General features: G+C 39.7%; 1 protein-coding gene across 15 annotated transcripts in view; it reads left to right on the top strand.

Annotated features, from left to right (window-relative positions):
* Positions 1-16,632, top strand: part of MPDZ (multiple PDZ domain crumbs cell polarity complex component) — a 100,439-nt gene that overhangs the window by 7,330 nt on the left and 76,477 nt on the right. For all 15 annotated transcript variants that reach the window (XM_075021265.1, XM_075021272.1, XM_075021278.1 and 12 more), the window contains exons 2-6: positions 2,164-2,239; positions 2,837-3,003; positions 11,903-12,124; positions 13,088-13,227; positions 15,282-15,495. In XM_075021265.1, the coding sequence (XP_074877366.1) occupies positions 2,224-2,239; positions 2,837-3,003; positions 11,903-12,124; positions 13,088-13,227; positions 15,282-15,495 (759 nt within the window). In that variant the 5' untranslated portion in view covers positions 2,164-2,223. The remainder of the gene's footprint in view (positions 1-2,163; positions 2,240-2,836; positions 3,004-11,902; positions 12,125-13,087; positions 13,228-15,281; positions 15,496-16,632) is intronic.

Raw genomic sequence — 16,632 nt, 5'->3', positions numbered from 1 at the left:
CACAGCGGTGACCTTGTCCATTCTGTCACTTGTAAAACATGCCTTTCACAGCACACCAAAAATGAGATTTTAGGCAAGTTGAATCATAACATAGAGCAATACCCAGCTGCTCCAAAAGATAGGGACTTTTTACAGCTGCATGTCTTCTTGAGGTTCTCAGGGAGCTAAAGCAGAAGAACAGTAACCCTGTATTTTTCCTGTTCAGTTTCTTTAGAAGATGAGAGTTGAACATATGATGCCATGTGCTTGTGCATATAGTACTGTGATAAACAGGATCATGGCACTGAAATGCCTGAGGAATACTCCACATCATTTTTTTTCACACAGTTCTCTGGTCGCATCCACAACACAGCCTCAAGAGCAGCTGTAGAGGAAGAAATGGAACGGTGTAAGAACTGCTTTGGTTGGCATTGCCACTGGGAAAAACACATGTGAACATGACATAAATGCCTCTATTTGTAAATAGGGGTGCTGCATAGAAGAAGTGATAGTAGTTTGTTAATTTAGAAGGAAAAGCTATGAGTGATTAAGCTTTCAGGAAGCCAGCTTCCTTCATAATGTTTAAATAAACCCATCCAGCCCTTCCCATGTAAAATAGACATTTTTTTTGTCTTGTTTTTGTACAGTGACAAGGTGAAAACACAAGATACTTGGTTTGTTTTTCAGATCTGGTAATCATGTGCTGGGATTTGCCTTGCCAAGTGAGAAAACAAATTCATAAAGGCTTGTTTTTATTTATTACTGATATGCGTTAATTTGGATCATGGAATAAGGTTACTTTGACAAAGTCAGGTTCAAAGGATTTGAATATCTGTCCATAAGTGGTACATTGTGTCCTAAAAAGGATGATCAGTGATTCTATACCAATGTATTGGCAAATTCAAATGCAATAAAATACACTGATACGAAGCCTCAGGCATATTGAAACTAGGGAAGTCTTGGCGATGGAATTTGAAACCATTTTAAACCCACTTGATTGGGTTTTATGCACAAACTGCAAATAATACAGGCTTGTCAAAATGTTCATCCTGGCTTGTTCCTTCTAAGTAGGTCTATGTTAACAGCTGTTTTCTTGCATTTATTGTGAGGATCAATTCATGCTTGTCCTGCTCAGGTTCTCTAACCAATGGTCCTGCTGAATTTTAGTTAGGCTGTCTTACTCAGAGATTTGTCGACACCATTCCTTTTCCCTATTTTTCTCCAAAGTTTCAAGAAAAAATAGTTTTTCCTGAGTGCTTAGGGATCACAGCTCTCTGCATATTGCTAAGCTCACCAGATTCAAGTCAGGATGCTATACTGGAGTGCTTTCCTATTACCAAGAAAACAAAGGCACCATTATGAAAGTTAAGATGGTAAAATGCACAGCTCAGTTCATACACCTGCAGTGATATTTGAACCGCTCGCTTCTCAGCTATCTATCTCCACCAAATATATTCCGTCACTACAAATTTCTGAGCAATTGCAGACACGCTGTTGAATAAAAAAACCCAAACCCCCAAAAGCAACAAAAAAGAATAAACAAAGCAATTTCAGAATTTCTTCTTCCCAGTGTAGAATTTCCTGCCTGGAAACCCATGCTGGTGAAAACCAAGCTGTCATCCAGATCCGAGTCTCAATTCCAACAGGCGTTAATAGTGGAAGCTGTACTGTGGGAATCCCGCAAGCCTATGTAGCATGAAGACTTTGTGACTTGCATGACTTCTTTTTACAAGGCGGCTTTAGAAAATGTGCTATGGCTCATGCACCTGAAACTGTCAACATAGAGCTTGAAAACTGATCCCACAGGGAAGGTTTTTTTATGAATCACTGAAAAGGAAAGCAATGAAAATGTGTAAAAGTATCATTGACAGCTGTGATTGATAGCTTCTGATAAAGCAATGCAGGACATGTTGTGCAACAGTATGCAGTCAGCAGGTTTGGTATGGAATTGCAAAAATATTACAAAGCGTATTCCTAAAAGCTACTTTCAGGCAGGTTTTAAGCTCCAAAGTGACTCAGAATATGGTCACCTCTGAGGTTATTTTAATTATCCAAGGAGATACAGTTTTTGTGGATTGTTATTCTGTGGGCTGTTGCTTGTTTTCAGAAGTCAGGCTTTTTATTCTCCTTCAGAGCTTAGTGCTTCTATAAATGTGACCTTTTTCCTTTTCTGTTATTTTTCAGGGAAATACTGTATTTGCTGCCTCTTACCATTATTGGAGTAGAAGCTGAGAAGCAGAAAACATGTTGGAAACAATTGGTAATTTTTTTTGTTTCTATCACTGTATTTTTGTGGCCAAATTAAGTATGCATGGTGGATTTAGGACATAGGTATATACTGCTGAAAGAGGTTTTGTAAAAAAATTCTGTTGTGCTTAGAAGTACATAATGTATTTGGGTTTTTGTATTTTGTATTTTAAAACAAAAGGTGTACCAGCATTTGTTTAGTGTATTTAATTTTTAGCCTGTTGTCTTGATTTCATTGTTTCAATCTTTACTAGAATTAAAAAAGTTCGCATGAAAAGGACAGTTGTTTTCTGTTATGGCTATTTTTGTCACTACTTACTTAGAGTGGTCTGTAAAGACAGTTCCTGTAACTGAATTTTAATGAAGGCTCTTTAGCTTTTGCAGCCCAGTTCTTGATGGACAAAAATGTAATTTTTGTTGGCTTCTGGTTTGTGCTCTGCCTCTGACTTCCTGATTCATTATAAATGTTTGGGCTGGGATTTTTGTTCAGAACCGAACCATTCAAGTCCTCTGTAGTTTAAACAGTAGAGAGGGATACATTTAAACCTGTTACGTGCCTGTATGTGGCTGTTTCTAAACTGCTACTGACCAGGAATGATTATTGCTACAGATACACATCGGGCCCTCCAGGCCATGGAGCGCTTACAGGCAAAACTTCGGGATCGAGGTGACACTGCAAACGAAGAGAAACTGAGCTTATTGAAATCAGTGCTGCAGAGTCCTCTCTTTAACCAAATTCTCAACCTTCAGACTTCTGTTCAACAACTGAGAGATCAGGTAAGGAAAAGCAGCCTCCCAGGCACAAAAGAAAAATTGCTAAGAAGGTGCAAAAATGTGTGGGTCTCTGCTTGTTGAATAGTGAAATTAAATAGCCTAAATTAAATGTCTGATCCAAAGCTTCAGGGAACTGAGGGGGACATACCCATTGACTTTTCTGGGATTTTTTGAGACCCATAGTTTGTGTAGGTATTTTTTATGTTATGCTTGTTAGTTATGATGTTCATGGTAGGGAAATTGTGATACTGGGTGGGGAATTAACATAAGGCTTTCTGTCTCTCTCCTTCAAAAGGAACATGTTTTGTATGAGATCTTAGGATTTTTTTCCTATGAGCTTTTTATTGCTCTCTTGTGTCTTACTCTGCTAACATGAGAATATATAAGGGAAGCTGTGGAATGTTGACTTCAGAAGGACATGAAAATCTATTTTTTTTGTGTAGGAATAAAAGATCAAAGAGAACTAAGAGCTCCTACCTTCTTTTTCCTTGCTCAGGATTTTAAGTAAAAGTATTATTTTTCTGCATGTCTTCGGTGAGGATGAGAAAAGGAGCAGCAACTCGACTGTATTGACTTGATTATTTGTTACTCTAATTTAATTTCCTTATCAGCAGAATAAGAACTTGAAGAATATAAAAAGTAGTTCAGTAACTGAATTAGGACTAAACTGCGTATCTGGCTTTGCGAATAGTTGTTCCTGTTGACTCCTGCAAGATGGGCAGCTTGGTGGCTGTATGCAGAAATACCAAAGTGGGAGGATGCAGACCCTGCACACTGGGCGTGTGGAGCTGCATCTGGTGTCTGACTGGACTCTGGCTGGTGAGGAGTCGTCACAATCTTGACGCTACTTCAACTGTGTGGCAGAAGAGCACAATCTGGTCTTTACTGCTTCTTGTGGATTATCTTGATGCTATTTTGCACAGACAAGAAGGAAGTTAGAATGGTGTCTACAGTGCTATACCTGACCATGCTTTTCAGATTTTGCATGCTTGGTATGTAGAGACTTGATGACATTGGCGTGATTTAAAAAATGTAGCAGAAAAGCCTTTCTGAGGGTTTGTTTGCTCTGCTCTTTGACAAGGAGAATTTAACAGTGACATCCAGAAATTATGCGAATTACGTGGTGGTGACTCTGGGAACACTTAGTGAGAAATGAAAGTGTGCCTGAAGCATTAATGGGAATTTGGTGAAAAGACAAATTAAATTTTCACTTCCAGACATTAGCTGTGAAGTTAAAGGATGCTTCTCTTTTTAAATACAGACACCTAAATTAGTAAAATGAAGCAGCTGATGCTACAGATGGGTAATTTCAGATGTGTATTTTTTAAAAAGCAAATAACAATTTTACCTTCTGACCTAACTCTGCAGGTTTATCTGTCTGGTAACTTCAGTGGCCTGTGCGTGTTGCATGGTATGTATCCAGTCTAGTTGACAGGGGAGCTACTTGGATGTAAATTCCCTTCTTGATAAGTGCTTGTATGAACACGTGCACGTGCAAATAAATGTATGTTTCTGCCCATTTTTAGATTTGGGTCAGCTCCTCAGAAAGTATCCTGTATTTTGTCTGTAGAATCATTTCTTCCCTGCAATATAGCATGAGATTGTCTGTCTCTTCTTTGCTTTATTTAAATGTTTATAAAGCATATTGAAACAGGACAAAGAATAAAATCATTAAATAGGCAGTCATGTTAAAGAAATCACATTTCTTGACATTGTCAAAGGCTCAGTTTTGTTCAAGGAAACCCTTTAGTTTTCTTTTTATGTCTGCAGATGTGCTGTGCTCTTGAAACTCTTTAAACTACGGATTGGTGAAAGCTGCAAGGCATTTGAATAGTGACCAGGCTTTTTGGCCAAGCTGTGCCAGACTGAGGAAAGAAACAAGTTGTTTTCCAAGCACTTGCAGTCAGAGCTGTGTTTGAGACAGGATGACAAGTGGTGTTGGGCTGTGCAGTGACTAGGTGTTGCAGTCTCTACCCACTCAAGACTAAGATGGCTAAATTTTTGTGATGTTTCACGATGAACTGCACTGAAAGTTGAATGGGGGCCTGTTTCTTCTCAAGGTGAAGTGTAAGTGACAGTCTGTTAAACTGCTCCTGTGTTTTTAATTAGTTTATGAGTTTTTAAAAAGCTACAAGACTATTGGAAAATTCTCAGATGGCCATCTTTAAGGGAAGTGTTGGTTCAAAAAGAGGGTATGAGTAGAGCAGCAATAATGGCAATTTACTTTCTAAGTCAAACTGATTCCTTGCAAGCATCCCAGCAGAAGTAGGTCACTGAGTGAGACCTACTTGTGGGCCTATAGTGGCCTGAATAAATTTGAGGGTAGGACATATTCCTGTCTTGAGGCACTGTGTCTGGAAGGCGTAAAGATGATAATGAGAACCCCATCTTACATTTGTGCAGTGAGTCTGGAAAATGAGCTGGCAAATCTTGTAAACATCTGTCATGTTTTCTTAGGAAAAAATAGGATACAAATACATAGTTTTGGCAGCCAAATATTCCTTGCATTCCGGTGAGATACTACCATTTTTTATGGTCTAAATAGTAGACTTCCTTTTTTTTTTTTTTTCCTACAGATAAATGATCTTTTAAGCACCAAAAGATCTGAAAAACTGTGTGGTTCTGCATGCATGGAGGTGTTTCAGATTTGCCGTCCCATTTCTGTAAAAATTCTGTGAGTTAATTGGAAATTGATCCCCTTCATTGTTGGTGTGTACTTAATAAGAGCCTCTTGAATTCGCATTTGTGTTACATGCAGTAGTGTGGACTGAGCGGTAGGTTGCTTCATCTGGATGTTGGTGAGGCATGATGCTGAAGTCAGCAATTCTGATGCTTTGGTGCTTATTGGTAGGTGCTTTGAAGTTTAATTTCTTGAACGAGCAAGCAAAATTTGTTTGCAGTGCAAATCTGTCATTGCAAAGTCTAGAACTGGAGTGGGAAAAGTCTAGGGACAGCAAAGGGATGTTTTTTTGAGAACTACTGTCCTGACTTAACTAGTCGCTTCAGTTGAGGAGCACTGAAGGAACTAGGGTTTTTTCTGCCTCTCTGTGTCCTTATTTTTCAGTGAGTGCTTGTCTTGTCACGCTGAAGAGCTGTCTTGTTGTTTGAAGATAAGGGAGTGACAGAAAAGAAAAATAGATATTGTGATGTTTTGAACTTCTCAATGGTGTTTTCTTTTCTTTATAAAATATTTTAAAGAAAATACTCAGATGGTGATGGCAGTCCTGTCCCGCTTCTCTTCCTTTCCTTTTTGTCTCTCCCTTGTCCACCACTTCCTCCCCTCCTCCTGCCATCCCCACTCCACTCAGGGCTGTGCCAGAACAAAATACGCTTCCCTTGGCTGGGCTGCATTCCTCAGATTTTTTCTGCTTGTGAGTTTGATCATAGTTTTTTGTTCGCGGTGCAGTAGTGGGGAAGAGTCCCTCTGCAGCGCAGAACTTAGGGGCTCGTGTGGGATAGCTGGGTGTCAGCACTAGAGTGGGTATTGGGAAGAAGTGGAGAAACTGTGTCTTTTCATACCGCCTGTGAACACTGGCTTAATTTTGTAGTTTGCACAAATAGAGAAGACCTTTAATTCTTATCCTGAACCCCGTTCTGCAACAACGCCGTTTGCTCTGTGTTCTGAGGCAAAATGCTTATAAGAGATGCTGATTTGGGATCTGCTTCGTCCGCCCTGAGGACGGAGACATAAAGGAGCGGCCAGCAGGGCAGTGCTGGAGCAGTGCTGGTGCCAGTGCCAGTGCCTGTTCCTGGGGTTCCCCGGGGGCTTTTGCTGTGACACAGGCAGCGTGCCTGTGGGGAACGCCGGGCAGGGCAGGGCAGGGCACTGGGCAGTGCTGTCCCCGCTGCTGGCTCCCTGCAGGGCTCGCATGGTGGCTGGCTTGCGCTTCGTCACTTCCAAGTGCGGTCACTGCTGCAGCTGACCTTTTTGCCACTCGGAATGCTTGCAGTCAGCTGAAGTACTGCCTTGTGCTTCTTGGGGTCTCCAAGCGCTGGGGCTCAATGGCTGGAGTGCAGAAACACCGAGAATTTCTTCTTACTCAGGTTGAGACCTAGCAATGCTGATTACATTGCTTTAAGTATTGATACACTGCAGACATGGCTTGAGCAGCTCCCTTTTTGTTAAAAACATATTTTGAGCAACTGCATGTAAGCACTATTTGATTGCATTTAGTGTCCATCTGTGCAACTATAACATAAGTTTTATCATACTCTGTGGTATTTGTGAATTTTTCTTTTTCTCTTATGCCAAATTATGTCCACATTGCAGATGTTACATACAGTAAGGAGAAAGCCAATCAAGGAAAATTAGCATAAGCCAAATTATAAAACAAAGCAATATTCTTTCATACGGTACTTACTCAATCACAGTGCTATAAAGCTACTTCTTGATGGAATTATGGTGATTTTATTACTGCAAAGTAGTGCAATTTATATGTTATGAAAAATATTTCATGCAACCACAAGAGCATCATCTTCTTGAGATTTCCACTTGTGGTTTATTGCTCCCCCTGGAATGACCTATACTTCTGTGGTTAGCAAGAATATAAACCAGTTCTTCTCAACTTTTACATGCTGTAAGCCTGTATTTTGGGGAGGGGGACAACAGGGAAGAGAGTGGTTGTCACATTTCTGCTTGTAATTTGTCTGGGGATTCTGAACTTCTACCTTTAGGATCATTATAAATGTCATTATAAACCAAATGTTTTTCAAGTGTAAGTGTGCATGTGTGTTTCAGGAGAGGAGACATTCTGAAATTTAAGTTTTTTGCACACTCACGTACACAAAACTTTATTCTGTTAACAATTTGACATTTTTCTTAGGGATTTGTTTTTTTCTTGGAGTTTCACAAGTCAGAAGCCACTTTATGTGAGGTAGGCTTCCCGTGTTAAGCACATCCTCCACTGAATGTGTAGCTGTGTTTGTTTAAAAAAGGTGTGATGAAAATGAAGTGTTGCTATCAATTGCTGTTGAAGAGGTGGTGGTTGATACTGCATTGTAGCTGTGCTGTAATCACAGTTGAACTGAAGATTTGAGGTGAATCTTTTTAAAGTTCTAGTTAAACTGGTGTGGACTGGAGTGTCATTTTTGCCTTTTCCTGCTGTATATAGTATGCAGCACTCCTTTTCAGTGGTGTTTCAACCATCATGCAAATAAAAACTATCCAGTGTCTTCAAAATAATAGTGTTAATTAGTTATGCAAAATGTCTTAGAAAAACACAAACTTCAATCTTCTGGTTTAGAAGGCAGAAGGAATGGGAGTGGTCAGTCAATTCCTGTATGTTTGCAGTAGTGTCCTAGCTCATAGAAGTATGCAGAAGGGATTAAATGTCAGAGTGAGAAGGTGGGCACTGTATTGCCAATTTGAATAGGATTTGGTCTATGAAAACATACAACGTAAAACTAAAATATGAATCAGCCTGGTGCTACTTCTATTTTAGCATGGAGATGTGTGAGTTTTCTACCAGAGAGAAGCACGTAAATCCCTAAGGAGACTGTCGTATCTTAATTGAAGAACTCCTTCAAACTTACCTAGAGGAGAAAATGGCGATACTGGGCACGTGTTCAGGTGGAAGTTAATGTGCCTGTCATGGCTAGCCTGCTGTTTGAACATTACAAACAGTCAATGAGCTGCATAAAGCAATCTTCTGTTAAACAGTACTAGCAGAACATATGTAGAACATAGCACAGGATGGGCTCAGAACTCCTCTGCATACTGAAGGTTGTGCTGTATGGGATATTGAGTGGCACAAGAAGTATTTTATATTCAGAGAAGGCATATAATACAATTTAGCATAGGGGCAATGTGTCATACTCAACAACGTTTTATTTTTGATGTGTAGCTTCATTTTTTTTCTTTGCTGTTTGTGCATACAGGGAAGTGTATATTAAAGAAAAACAATATCATGATATAAACACCATTTGTATCATTCATACTATTCAAAAGATGTGGTGTTTTAGGATTACTGTGGCTTGCTTGATCTACTTTGTGTGCATTACATCATTTTTGCAGTGTTGCAACTTGCTCCCTACACATTTCTGTGTAAAGGAGTGTTCTGGATACAGGAAGAGACATTGACTTTTTATCCAGAGAGAGGCTTCACAGGCTGGGATTGTCTCTGTTAGCAGTCTGCACACTGTGTGGTAACATGCAAAAAACTTCAGTGAAATTCATGAAGGAAGGTAGAAGGGAAGTAGACGGTGGGATGGGCACAGCAAGGGTTCCTTAGCTAGTCAGTTTCTGTGCCTTAAAAATCTGTTACTGTTCTTTTTTTTGCCTGCATGGCTCTTTCTTTGTAAAGCAAAAGAGGTTCTAGCTTTCTGTATATAGTCTCAAATTTTGCTCTTAGCATTATTGTGGAATTTTCCTTCTTTGCCCTTTTTTGTCTTGGAAGATGACTGCACACTCCATTCAAAGCAGGGAATTCATGCATGGTTGAATTATATAGCACTATCAGTAATATCAGTGACCCTTCCCCTTCTGCCATCCCAAAGGACAAAACCTCAGGAAGCTCCTGCCGCATTAAAAGGGTCCCAAGACAGAATAATGCTGTGCTTAGAATGGTGCTAAATGAAATTGAAGATATTTCATATATTTTTCTCCAGGTTTAATCAGATTCACTGGAGTCATTACTACTCTCAGCTGGTGAGCCTTGCCTACTTAGTTTGAGGTTACCACTCCAAAGGCTGCACCGAAGAGGTTATGTGAGCACTCAGTAATCTACATTGGGCAAAATCAGTAGGTTTTGCTCATATTATGCTGTTGCTTGTTTAGGCTAACCCTGCTGGCTTTACGTGAGCAGTTGGTGAGTTCTTTAGTGAGTCCTTTCACCAAGCAAGCTCTGAGGATGGTAACCTTCATCAGAAAGAGCAGTTGAGTGCTGTTTTCTACAATGAACACTGCAATTTAGAAAATGAACATATATCCATGATGTACTAACATTTGTGATATCAGACCCATATACTAGGAACTTGAGAAGTAGTTTGGGTTTGCGTTTCTCATGCTATTAGGCAGCCTTGTCCTTCTGTGGAAATGTAAAATGTTTTTAAATAGAAACAGTGCAAGACTGGCTAATTACAGTGGTGTTAGATACTTTTAGGAATAGTAATTTGACCCATGACAGTTTTTTGTGGGAAGGAACGTGACAGCAGAAGGTATAAGAAGATTTGAAGGTGGAGGAGAACAAGAAATGAAGCATGTTAATTGACCAAGTTCAGTGATACACTTTTATACATTGAAATGGATGACATTGGGAAGGTGGAAGTGAATTAACCTATTACATGGACTCATGCAGATAAGAAATGCAGTATGGCATAGACTTTATTAGTTTCAAATCCATGCATATAATGTAAGGGGAAATCTTGCATTCACGGAACAGCAGAATTTGATTATGTCTCTGGGTGTTGTTACATGCAATGAACTGTGAAACAAGGCTTATCTACCTGTGCCTTACAGGCTTGCTGAAATGACTGTATGTGATTAAAGAAAGTGTATGTGTGCACATTTGGGGCATTATGATTTGTTTGAAACATAACCCAAGTGATTCCTCACAAATACGGACAGCAGAACGTAATCGCTGTGTGATGGAAATCACTGAGTTGCAAACATCCTGTCTTTCCTCTTTCTGTTTTTTTATGGCAGAGCAGGCTAAGTGCTCTTGAGGACTTTTCTTTCCACTGCTGTCTTGTGATATCTTTTCTGTAACTTGAGGGTCTTCCCAGGCACATAAGGTGTTCAACAAATGATGTTTGTTCTATTGTATTTTCCTAAAGCACCCAGATGAGAAAGAATTGTGTGATGGAGAACAATACTGACCTTTTAATGACTGAACTGTTGGGAGAATGATATGATAAACTTAATGGCAGTAGCATGCTTAAACAGTTGAGACTAGTGCAGTAGACATTTTAGATAACGTTTTGAAATTTTTTGTTGATACTTGAAGTTTAAAAATAAGGCTTCAAGGAAGGGGAATCCCAGTCTTTTGTATTGTGGTGCAGAATGCTAGAAAATTTGCACTGTACAACTATGAAGAGTATTCTGCTGCAATATTGTCCTAAATTGTGGTTAGTGTGCCAGGCAACTATGAACCAGATTGATGTGGAGTAAAACGGTGCCTGTTGACAGTCAACAGGCAAGTGGGACAACAGCCAAATGAAGGCTCCTGCTTCACCTGAGCTTTATACCACCATCAGCCATTCATTAGATTAGTTGGCAGAAACCTGCTTGAAAATAGGTAATTTACTATGGCTGGGCAAAGCGGAGAATTTTCTTATTTTCTTTTCTGCTCTAACAGAATTGTATTGGCAAGGCTGTCTGTATAAAGGTATGACTGTGTTTTTCAGATCAGCCTGGTAATTTTAAGACTTGTTCAGTAATTCTCTATTTAATTCTAGCATATGTAGAGAGTCACATTGGCATCTGTAGTACATAGTGATGCAGAAACCCTGACCAGTGAAATTTGTTTCCTATGTAGCTGGTGAGGTTTCTTTCTTTCTTCATCAAAATACGCATGCTTTATTTTTAAATTTTCTTGTAAAATAATTGGTAAATCCATTTTAAAAAATACTGGTACTGTAGAGAAATCTTGTTCATACCTGCTTACCTCTACCATTGTGTTGGAGTACTTCAAGCTGCTATGCTGATACGATCAAAAGAATTTTAGGCAGAGTATGGAAAAGAATTTTAGATTATTTTCATCAGTTTCTTTCATGTTTTATGCAGATAATTCACAACTTCAATAATAAATATCAAAGATAATTTTTCTTTTTAAGATGTCCTTTTAAAATTGCAAGTTGGGATTTCAGATGTTTTTAACAAGCAATTGGCCTATCATGATGCTTTTGGGTAAGGAGGAGGTTTCTGCTGTGTCTATAAATCTGTGTCGCCATCAATCTTTTACAGGTAAATATTACACCTTCTGTACATTCCACTGGTGAATTCCCTCAGCTTCTCCATCATGGTGTGAACGTGGGGTCCTTGCCACATAATGAGCCATATTTGTTGGCTCACCAGAATGGCAGCCCAGCTAATGTGCTAGAAACATCGATGAGATCCATTACTCCTCAGGTTAATGGGAAGTCTTCTAGTGATGACTTTGAGCAGCTGATCAGAAATATGTCCCAGGTAAGCATGTCATCTGGTAACCATGAAATGTGGATCACTGATTATGTAGAAGATGAAAATATATGTATGTTTATTTAAAAGCAATTTGAGTTATTAAGCAAACCAGAGCTCACTTGCTATGTAAAACAAAACCAACCTTTTAATTTGAGTAACAATTGGGAAATGAGAAAACAGTTGGAAAAGTAGCCTTGACATTGTCACTGCTGAGTTACTGTTCTTGGCTGGGCAGTGTGCCTTTCACAGATCAGCATGCCATTATATTTCCATGCTTATTGTAGGACTGCCGTGCTGTGCATGAGGGAAGTGCTTTGTCAGAGCATGCTCTTGTATGCATAACTAATGAAAGCTAGTTCTGTGACTTGATTGGAAATAAGATGGAAAATTCCTTTTTGGCCTTGCTACGCATTGTTCTGTAGTCTTATTGCTTTCCTGTGGTGGGCAGAAATGGTGTATGAGTCCCTTCAGTGAATGGAGCTGAGAATGGCCAGGCATATATTCTAGCATTTTTCTAATTAACCTGTAATAGAGCCAGATAGGGGAAGTTTTCTGCTGTTCTCCTGGAGACCCTTTTGCACGGTCCTACTTTTTTCCTCTTTCTGAAATTCGTCCTTTTTCTAGTTTTGCTTGAGAGTTGGCCTGTACCCTCTAAAATTTTATAGACACATACATCCTAGTTTAGTCACTACTAAGCCTAAACTCTGTATATTTTGTTGTTGTTGTTTCCCAATTTCCTCTTCTGGACTGTAATAATCTTTATTTCTCAAATCTTTAATATTGTCACTTTTCTGTATGATAGCAAGAAATTGGAAGTGAACAACTATATTTCAGTTATTAGCTGGTATAGCCTTGTCCAGCTGTAGCCATCAAATTAGAAACTCATTTCCAAGTTGTTTACTACATTCATTAATGCTGCTATTCAACATTTTTAACATTTTTACCCTTTTTTTTACTTCTACTGAACAGGGTCGTCTTGTTGAGACCATTGAGCTTATTAAACCTTTAAGTGGTGGTCTGGGCTTCAGTGTTGTGGGACTCAAGAGTGAAAACAGGGGAGAACTAGGAATATTTGTGCAAGAAATCCAGGAGGGAAGTGTGGCACATAGGTAAGAGCACTACTGGAATATTTTACTGTGCCAAGTGTTAACTTGACGCTGCAATTTACTTGTGTTACTGCTGTTGTTTTTGTGGTACAAGGGCATGTTTCTCTCGTGTTCTAAACCATATATCATAGCAGATTTAAAATTACTTATCACTACAATTTATGTAATGTTGTAACAGGGCAGCATATGATCTGTTCTGAATTTCTAGAAACTACAGATGTAGTTTCTCTGTGGTTTGTTCATAATATCTCCTTTCCAACAGGGAAAATGGGGAGGTTACTGTTCTGTATCACGGCTTTTAAAGCTGAAATACAGATTTTGTCATCCTTGAATGGACCTCCAAAAAATTTGGTGCAAAAAAAATTGCTTGTAACTAGCAGGGTTGTTTGTTAGGTAGGGTCGCACTGAGCAGGTGTGAAACCCAGCACGCAAGGCTTGATCTAAAGTTGTTGGACTCTTAAAAAGAGATGTTCAGCTGGTATTACCAGAAACTCAGCAATAATAATAGCTTGCTGAAAGTTTGTTTTAGACTCTAGTCCTGATTCCACAAGTAGCGCTGAGAGAAACGGATTTCTGCTGTAAGAACAGCCTGAGGGAGCAAATGAACTCAGTGGTGAATGGCAGCAGCACTAGTTCACTGCAGTCTGGTGGGGTGTATCACTGTTTGTGGATTTGCTGATCAGGATCCTGGCCAGAGCTGCTTTGTGGTGTACTCTGTATGTTGTGTGAGGTGGCTAAGTCATCTTGGTGCTATTTCTCACTGTGCTGTAGGGAGAAGTGTTCTGATGATTTGGGGTCTGAACACTGTCCTTTTAACAGAGAGCAGAGTGTGGCCTACAGAGTTAAATCAGTTATGAAAAGTGGCATGCTTAATGTCATTATATTATTTTTTAATCTGCCTAAATTCTACTTACTTTTTTTTTTTCTTTTTCCCCCCTCTTCCCCTTCAAGAGGTCTTTGCTTTTACTTCTCTTATTCCATGGAGTTGAGACCTATCTTTACTGAATCAGGGCCTGCCCGATTCACCGATGAGAAGAGAAACATTCAACAATTGCTACAGGGCTCATAAATCAGAAAGGCCCTGGCCATAATAAGTCTTCAAGAGCACTCTGAAAAACAGTTCAGATTCACAGTCGAAATATTATGGGTTGAAGCTAAATAGTGTTCTTCCTGAATGCTGTTGAGTACCTTGGCTTCTACACTGTAGGTACTCACAAAAGCTGGTGTAATAGGGATCCTTGTTTTTGTTGCTGCCCTTTGTTTTCAAAGCATTGCCACTTCAGGATGTCAAAGACAAGATTCCAGAGTTTTTGCTGATTTGTTGCAGAAGCAATAGAAGCAGTGGAGGAAGCAGAGGGTAACTCATCTGTGTAGGCTTCATACACTTCCTTTGAAGTAGATCTGGGGAAGGGCTCAGTATGTTATTTTACAGTAGTACTTCCTTTTGTCAGAAAGTGAAAAGTTATTTTTTAATTTGTTAAGGGCTTTTTTTCCACTCCTTTAAAAGAGATCTGTTTTATCATTGTTGTCCTGTTTCTCCCTCTGCCTCTCATTCTTTTTTTTCTTTTTGTTTTTTTGCCTGGTTTTGTGCAAAACAAAATTTGTTTCCATAACATCTTGATGAAAGTGTGTTCCACTCCATGGTTTGATGAATATTCAGAGTGGGCGCACTGAACAAAGTGGAGCACTTGGTCTGTTAAGCAAGAGGCTCAAAGTCAAGAATAAACATAAGTTCCCAGGCTATAGTGGGGAGTGACTGAGATCTAACGTGCTTAGTCTCGCATGGGGGTCCAGGGAGAAGAAAGCTAGCTAGGGGGTAAGTAGTGAGGGGAGAGTGGCAGTGGGATTAGCTTCAAAGGAAGCGATCACCAGGGTGCCGCATCAGCCTCTTTCAGCAAAACTGCAGGGAGAGATTAAAAAGTGGGGGGAATAGAGAACAGGTTATTAAAAATACTGGAAAATTGTCAAAATACTGTAATTTCTGTGGCAACACTTCTTTAGTTTTTCTTGTTTGTTTATTTTGTCGTCCCGCTTCCCCGTTTACCCATACGTGACAGAGATGGAAAGCTGAAGGAAGCAGATCAAATCCTTGCTATTAACGGACAAGCCCTTGATCAGACAATTACACATCAACAGGCTATCAGCATCCTACAGAAAGCAAAAGATAACGTCCAGCTAGTTGTGGCCAGGGGCACTTTCCCTCAGCTCATCAGTCCTGTAGTTTCCCGGTCTCCATCTGCTGCTAGCACAGTTTCAGCCCATTCCAACCCGGTGAGTATACCCCAAACATCTGTGTATTCAGTTCTGGGCATGTATGCGTTTACTGCATCTAGTATTTTGAGACTTTTTTTTGTAACTTGTTTGTACATTTCTTTCACAGTCGTTGAGTTTTTTCTTCCGTTTATCTTTGTTGTACATTTTCCTGTGCAAAGAGTAGAAAATATTCAAGGTTGCTGGGGGGGCACATCTTGATCTTGGACATATTCCTTCTTCCCATCTGCCAAATTCTCTGTATCCACCAATGCAAATACAGCATGTTTACCTTACTATATGAAGCTTTATTTTGAGGTAGCAGGAAATGGCATCTTTTTTGCTCTTCGCCTTCTGCTTGGGCAAACAGAAATTTTTGAAGCATTGCAATCTGATCTGCACCACCAGCTGGATGGGTGCTTCTCTGTTTGTTTCTCTGTTGTCTGTTAGGGGTGAGACTCAAGTAATACACCAAGAGAGAGCCATCAAAATGCCATGTGTAGGGACATTCTTTAGGACCCCCATAAAACAGCTCTGCTACGTTTCCTTTCGTTTGAAAGCTTTTGCACATCTGGGTGTGGAGAACATAGCTCAGAAACATGGTGATATTAACTGCACTTTCTCTTCCTGGTATCTTATTCATGTAATGGCCTGGTATGAAGTGGCCTATCTTCAGTTTCTGTAGGTTTCTCTGTTCAGTCATCTGTGGCTGTTCTTTAAGGGAGTTGATCAGAAGTATACAGAGCAATCAGTCTGGAAAAAGCAGCTATTTTAGTGTTTATTTTAATCATAAGCATAAGACCTTTAGTGAAGAAATTTCAGAATTATTCTTTTCTTCTGTGTGCAGGAATAAAGCTGATTGGCCTAACATTTCCTGTCAGCACATAGGAGAGGCCTGCTCTCTTCCAGTATTCTTGTGACAGACACACTTCTTTCTCTGTGTGGTTGCCTCCATATTCTCCGAACAGCTTCCCTTCCTTCAAAAAATGTTCCTTTCAAACCTGCTACAACTCCTTTTTTTTATGCATGCCTTTCCCAGTCCTTGTGTTCCCTTCACTTTCAAATGCTGGGGTAAGGCAGCTTATCTAGAGCCATTCTTTTTCCTTCAGGCTTTGCTTGATCATCATTGATTAGTGTTAAGACTGCGGATTCCCAAAC

This window comes from Buteo buteo, chromosome Z (assembly GCF_964188355.1).
Source record: "Buteo buteo chromosome Z, bButBut1.hap1.1, whole genome shotgun sequence".
NCBI lineage: Eukaryota > Metazoa > Chordata > Aves > Accipitriformes > Accipitridae > Buteo > Buteo buteo.
Note: the sequence above shows the minus strand (reverse complement) of the source record. Positions and strands in the feature narration are given on the sequence as shown.